The sequence below is a fragment of the Fonsecaea multimorphosa genome, assembly GCF_000836435.1.
Source record: "Fonsecaea multimorphosa CBS 102226 unplaced genomic scaffold supercont1.4, whole genome shotgun sequence".
NCBI classification, from domain to species: domain Eukaryota; kingdom Fungi; phylum Ascomycota; class Eurotiomycetes; order Chaetothyriales; family Herpotrichiellaceae; genus Fonsecaea; species Fonsecaea multimorphosa.
This window is the reverse complement of record NW_015971638.1, coordinates 1,308,865-1,315,489: the sequence shown is the minus strand read 5'-3', so window position 1 is coordinate 1,315,489 and position 6,625 is coordinate 1,308,865. Positions and strand designations below refer to the sequence as shown.

The window sequence follows — 6,625 nt, the reverse complement described above, 5'->3', positions numbered from 1 at the left end:
CAACGCCGCGAACTTCTTGCTTTCCGCCTCGAGTGCCTCACTGCACTGCTTCAGGTCCTGATCGCGCTGTTTTAGGGCCTCGCTGCAGCTGACAAGGCTGTCCTTGGTCTTCTGGTAGGCGACATCCAACCCTGCAAACTTCTTGCCTTCCGCCTCGAGCGCCTCCTTGCTCTTGCCCAGCTCTGACTTCAAGGCCTCCAGCTCGGCGTGCTGAGACTGGGTGTCCAGCCCGATACACTCGGTTTGAGTGCCTGCATCATTGACATCTACCGGCGTGACCACCGGAGATGCCTCAACAGCAAGATCGGTCTGAACACCCATCTCTGCGGTGTCCACCACGACAACCGCGGCGTGGGCCTTAGCCTCCGCAAGCTGTGCCTTCAGGGCGCTGATCTCAGCGTCCATCTGTCCGCGAACCCGGTCTGCAGCTGCTCGTTCGGCCAGGGCTGCCTCCTCCACCTCCCGGAGTGCTGACTGGGCGTCCCTCTCACGCCCACGAAGTTCAGCAACCTCCGCACCAAGTTTCTGAGAGACACCGCTCTCAGATTCAAGGCGAGACGCGAGATCGCCTGACTTGGCCTCTTGAGCTTCAAGAGAAGACCTGAGTTGTTGAGACTCGGCCTTCTCAGCTGCAAGAGCCGACGCCAGGGCTTTATTGGCTTCCGAAGCCGCCGAAGCGGCAACGGCCATCTCGGCCTGTAAGGTTCGGATTCGCGCATCTTTTTGAGCGGTGGCAGCCAGCACGCAGGCATCAGCGTACGCAGGAGCGTCCGTTTCAGCCTCGGCCTCGGCCTCGAGCTCAGCAATCTTGTCCTCGGCCGCCTTCAGTGCCTTCGTCAATTGGTCCACCTTCTTCTCCGCCCGGTACGCGTTGTCACGAAGTCTCTTGTGGTGGTCTTTCTGGTAGTCGTGTACAATGACAGGCACCCGTGGAGGGAGCAAGCTCCCTTGCTTGTCCAGGGTTACCAACTGGCGCCGAAGGTCGACAACCTCTGCTTGAAGCTGCCGATTTGCCTCACTGAGGCGGCCCTTGTCCTCCAACGCCGCTCTGAGGTCTTGTTCGCCCCCGCCACGAAGTCGGAACAAAACTTCCGGAATGGTGGCTGCCAGCTTTGCAGACTTTTGGAGCAGGTAGATGATGGTGAAGAGGGAGATGTTGATCACAAACAGACTGAGCGCTGTCCAGTCTATTTCCTCGGACATGCAGGCTTCGATGCATTCTCGGAAGAAGTCCATGTTGGAATGTTGTTGTTGGGTTTGAGCGGGAGGGGTTTCAGGGAGAGAATGGCTGTGGAGGACGTTGTTGCTGCTTGGGCTTCTGCTTGAGCCAAAAGAAGAGAGGATGATGGTGGTGGTGGTGGTGGTGGTGTCTTCGGGGCAAAGAGAAGGAGTGGTTCAAAGGAGAGAGGAAGAGGAAGACAAAGAAAATGGCATTGTTGAAGAGAAGAAGATAAAGAGGAAAGAAAAAATTTTCAACGACTTGGGTCGCCAAGTAAGGCTGTTGTTGACGGGGTGAGGCAGTGAACAGTGAATGCAGTCTTTGTTTGTTATTCACCCGTCGAGTGAATCAATACCTACCGCTGCCTCTGCCAGACCTTTTCTCTCAAAGGCAGTGAAGCCAGCCATTCCTTTGTTTTCGAATCCTCACGAACCATGCACCAGAGGCAGAGGCAGTACAATCGAACAGGATCAACAGGTCGCTTTGCTTTTCCATACTGGCCACCAGCTCTACTAGTCGCCCAACAGCGGTTCACGTTCCCCTTTTCCGTTGCCGTGGCTGTGCTTCTTTTTCCGGCGCTTTTTCTTTTTGGAGTCATCATCATGGGGTTCAGGAATATGCTCATGGCTGCCGCCTCGCAGTTTCACCCCCGATAGATTTCTGCGTTCATCATACGCGTGATGCCCCTTGTTGGCTCCTGAATTCTCTTCCTCCTCATTCGACTCGCTACTTGACGTCATCTCAAGCACAACCTTTCGGAAACCGTTAGTGTCGACAATGTTTTCTGTGATACTACCACTTCGGGCTGGACCCTTGGAGTGGTAATAGGGGCTTCTTGACTGGGTTCGCGAGTCGGGCAAGCTACCAATGGTGCTCTGGCTGTCGAATGTTCTTGCAGAGGGTCGAGATTGGTGTATATCCTTGGCTCCAGTGCTGCGATGGTTGGATTCCTGCTCATGTGCTGAATCTGCGTGTGATCCCTTAGCTGCACTGGGCGGCCTCCTTTCATTGGGCGAGCCAGAAAGAGAACCATATCCCTGCTTCAAGGCTTGCACACCACCAGAGGCGATTTTACCACCCGAGCTGAGCAGGCCTTCACCAATGCCAGTTTGATATTCTGAAACGTTTTCGGAGATCCGACGGACCGGAGTCGCTCGGGCTTCATCCTCCTTTGCGGCTGTGCTGCTACCAGGCTTGATTTTCACCGTGTTATACCGCGTGGACCTCGGCCTGCTCGCCAGGTTGGAGGGTCCTAGGTGCTTCAGATGCTCCTTGAGTTCGTCGGTGCTTGCGGCTCTGCGGCCAGCCTTGCTGTCTCCACCCACACTGTTTCCTGCACTTGAGCGTCTTCTAGCGCCTGCCGGTCCTTTCGGCTTCTGTGGTGGATGATCCGCGGTCTTGGCCCGCTGTAAGTCCTCGGGGGAGAGTATTTCACTTTCGTCAATGTTGACCAGGTCAGGGGTCGCGCCATTGATTGTCGAGGGTTCGTCAGGAAGGATATACGTCTTTGGGATTCGCCTGGTCGGTGCAGGCATAGCTCGTCGAATCGCTTTGTGCACATCGATAAACACGTCGGATTCATCCACAATTTCTTCGCCAATCAGCTCCTCGATAACGTCCTCCAGAGTGACAACACCAAGAGCGCCGTGATCTTCTCCAGGATACTCTGATACAAGGACCATGTGGGATTTGCCTTCTTGGAAGAAGTTTACAATGTCCAGACAACTGGTGTCGGGTCGAGTCTCTGGTAGAGTGGCCAAAGCAAAGTCCCGGACAGGTTTTGCGTCCTCTGGGTCGTACGTGATGAGCATTTTGACCAGCAACATGCCCACAAAGTTGGAGTCATTATCTGGGTGGTGGATGGGTATTCTCGAATAGCCCTGTGACAGAATGTCGTCCATGGTGGATTCGTCTAGAACGTCGTCGAGAGACAGGGTGAATACATCTTCCATTGGAGTCATGATGCTGCCCACAGGCTTGTCCTTGAGGTCAAGAACTGCACTAATTATGGTCACCTCATCGGCATTGAGCTGCTGACCAGCGTCTCCAAGATTCCTGTGCAGCGATACTAATGTTTTGAGCCCGGCTTTCTTGTATGTTGTTCCATGATCCTCTCCCAGGAGATAGTCCAGTAGTTTTGCGGTTGGCCATGCCACAGGCGCCAGAATGTACATGAGGATCAAGACGAATGGTGCCATCCAGGAGCCGATGGGGAGGCCATAACGGACACAAACGGACTGAGGAGCTATTTCACCAAATATGACTGCAAAGAGGGTTAGCTTTGATAGGGCGCCACCTTGAGGGGAAGGAACATACCGATCAAAACAGTCGATCCCAAGACGGCAGGCCACCCACCGCCCAGCGACCGATCGAGCACAATAGGGAGAGTCTCGTTAGTGATTACATTGCTCAACAACAACGTAACCAGGACCCAATGCTTTCCTTTCCGGAGCAACTTAAGCACCTTGGCAGCATGCGCCCTCTCTGTCCCTTCACCAGAGTCCTTGATGACTTGGAGGTATATCTCATCCTTTGAGCCAATATTAGTGCCTGAGTACTCGGTATGATCTTTGGACTCCCTTCTGCTCACCTGTCCCATCAGCGCAATAGTCAACCCAGCAAATGCCCCTCCCAATAGAACAAGGATTGCCGCAACAGTCAAGTATATCCATAGCCCTGGATCATCCGGATCTTTCCCTTCTGTATCATCGGCAGTGGAGAACAGTTGTGTGGCGTAGACCGGCGCAGCTCGAACGATGGGTATCTGTCCTAGAGAGAGGAACAAGATTTTGGCAAAGCCCAAGATGATGGGCCGCACATGTAGGGAGGAGTGTGGACTTTGTGGTTGCATGGTTTGATCAGGCCCGATATGCTGATACCGACATCTTTGGAGGTGGAAATAGCTTCTCGACGTCAACGTGGAAATGCTTCGATTCGGCTTCGGTCGATTCGCAGCTGGGTGTGAGGGTAACGTTTCGTCTCGGGTCAAACTCGAAGGTAAGAGTGGTGTGCGATCTCTTTGGGCAATACAGATGGATGATAGTAGCGAGAAGCACAAGGGTGAGGTGAGTTGAAGCTGAGGTGCGGTGGGTGTTGTAGAAATGCGTCGTGAAGAATGGTGCAATGATTGGCGGAGGCGGCTTGCGTGGTGGAGGAGAAAGGAACAAGGTGGGTGTGGCTGCGAAACTGATTTCGTAAGTATTACTTTCGGTTCCTAGTACAACTTCTCCCGTGTCCTCGCGGTGCTGGATGCTTATTTGATAGGTACCGAGTAGTCTGTAAAGCTTGGTGTATGAACGACGCAACCAGTGCATTCTGCATCCCGCAGTTTGGCGGGATGGCGTCAGTACCTACCGACCTACCTAGAAACCTTGGTACCTAATAATAATAGGTGGGCACCCAGTAGGTGGTTAGGCTTGCTAGGTGCCCTACCAAGTACCTAGGTACTACTAGGAGGTACTAGTGAAAAAGGCAACTTGTGCGAGAGCCCCCACTCGCCGAGACCCCAACCCGCCCAGCCTCTCCCGGAGTCTCCTGGCCTCTCCTAGAGTCTCCTTTCCGATCTCCGGAGAAGACGGGCGTCGAGCCGCTACTACCACGAGCGCTTATCCTCGGCTTCAGGTCTCTGGCCATCTCACACCAAAAGCCCCTTCAAAATGTCTGATCACCCTGCTTCTCCTGCTGTGACATTGACTTCAATAAACTCTGTCACTCCTTCAAGATGTTTGCTGGTCGGAGACTCAACACAGTTCCCAGGCTGTTGAAAGCACCATCAACTCAGCTTCGATACGCCAGTCAAGCATCTTCCGAAGCGCGTCTCAACCGACCCATCGACTTCAAAAAGACCGCCGTCCTCCACCAATCACAGAACAGTGCCAGGACTGCCTATGGCCTCTCTCAAGATGCACCGGTCGACTGGGTGAACCTGCATGGTGCCATCAATGTCTCTCTCCATCATGCTTTGAAGAGCGACGAGAATGTGCTTCTCTTTGGCGAAGACGTGGCCTTTGGCGGCGTCTTTCGATGCTCAAAGGGCTTGACGGATGAATTTGGCACCAGTAGAGTGTTCAATACTCCCCTTTCTGAGCAAGGGATTGTCGGTTTCGCCATTGGCTGTGCGGCCGAGGGCATGAAACCTGTCGCAGAAATCCAGTTTGCAGATTACGTCTTCCCGGCATTTGATCAGCTAGTCAATGAGGCCGCCAAATTCCGGTACAGAGAAGGCGCGACGGGCGGCAACTGTGGGGGCCTGGTGGTGCGAATGCCGTGCGGCAGCGTCGGCCATGGCGCTCTCTACCACTCTCAAAGTCCCGAATCACTATTCACACATGTGCCCGGTCTACGGGTCATCATGCCTCGATCACCCAGCCAAGCAAAGGGACTGCTCACGGCGTCCATTCTTCACTCCCACGACCCGGTCATCTTCATGGAACCAAAAGTGCTCTACCGGGCTGCCGAGGAATTTGTGCCCAGAGACCCATACACGCTACCACTGGACAAGGCAGAAATACTGAAGCAAGGCAAAGATCTGACAGTCATCTCCTACGGCCAGCCGCTGTACCTTTGCTCCGCCGCTATTGAAGCCTTGGAGAAGGAAATCAAAGGTCTGAGTATCGAACTCATTGATCTGAGGGCCATATATCCCTGGGATCGAGCCACTATTATGGATAGCGTGAACAGGACCGGGCGAGCAGTTGTGGTGCATGAGAGCATGTACAACGCAGGTGTGGGAGCCGAAGTCGCCGCAAGTATCCAAGAAGGGGCGTTCCTTCGACTGGAGGCTCCTGTGGCCAGGGTCACGGGCTGGAGCACGCATCCAGGGCTAATCTTTGAGAAATTCAATATTCCGGATATTACGAGTAAGTCAGGTCCATCCGGTGACAGAATACGAGGGCCTCGGTTTGCAGGGACTAACTGAACTATAGGAATATATGACACAATCAAACGAACACTGGAATATTGAACTGGAGCCGATGTCCAACAGTGTCGCCTTGTCCATCGTTACCGTGACACAGTCCGATAAACTGTATGACTCAAAGAAAGGTGCTTGTGAGTGCCATCAACTTGGCTGTCGTCCCCGGCAAAAGACCGTTCGCGTTTCATGCACAGATACCAAGGTCAACGAGGGATCTGGCACCGGTTTTACCAGTCTCCACTGTCTACCCGTCCTGGTAAAGCCCGGGATAAACCATAACTTATGACCGGATCATCACGAGCAGGAGACCTTCGTTGAAGTATCGCAACCCATGCGCGAATGCGGCCGAGGCGCTCTCCGCACGTTTTGCAACGGCCACGGTAGTGCCATCCAGGCCACCTGCAAGTATCCATGATGGGAGGAAACGCCGTCTGGAGGTCCACATCAAAGCGGGGCTGATACCAATGCCCTAAACCGATGGTTTCTGGATT

At 53.9% G+C, this 6,625-nt stretch overlaps 3 protein-coding genes across 3 annotated transcripts in view; 1 reads left to right on the top strand and 2 right to left on the bottom strand.

The window, feature by feature from the left end:
- Z520_03131 (uncharacterized protein) overlaps nucleotides 1-1,236 on the bottom strand; it is a gene marked incomplete at both ends in the record, with an annotated part of 3,099 nt that extends 1,863 nt beyond the window's left edge. The window contains one exon of the mRNA XM_016773644.1: nucleotides 14-1,236. Coding sequence (XP_016635701.1) covers nucleotides 14-1,236 — 1,223 coding nt within the window. The remainder of the gene's footprint in view (nucleotides 1-13) is intronic.
- A 495-nt stretch (nucleotides 1,237-1,731) lies between these two features.
- Z520_03130 (uncharacterized protein) lies at nucleotides 1,732-4,070 on the bottom strand (the record flags this gene model as incomplete). Its single annotated transcript, XM_016773643.1, has 3 exons — nucleotides 1,732-3,482; nucleotides 3,536-3,749; nucleotides 3,810-4,070. The coding sequence occupies 3 exons, from the start codon at nucleotides 4,068-4,070 to the stop codon at nucleotides 1,732-1,734; spliced, it is 2,226 nt and encodes a 741-aa protein (XP_016635700.1).
- Nucleotides 4,071-4,940: 870 nt separating this feature from the next.
- On the top strand, nucleotides 4,941-6,182 carry Z520_03129 (uncharacterized protein; the record flags this gene model as incomplete). Its single annotated transcript, XM_016773642.1, has 2 exons — nucleotides 4,941-6,078; nucleotides 6,145-6,182. The coding sequence occupies 2 exons, from the start codon at nucleotides 4,941-4,943 to the stop codon at nucleotides 6,180-6,182; spliced, it is 1,176 nt and encodes a 391-aa protein (XP_016635699.1).
- Nucleotides 6,183-6,625: the final 443 nt, after the last annotated feature.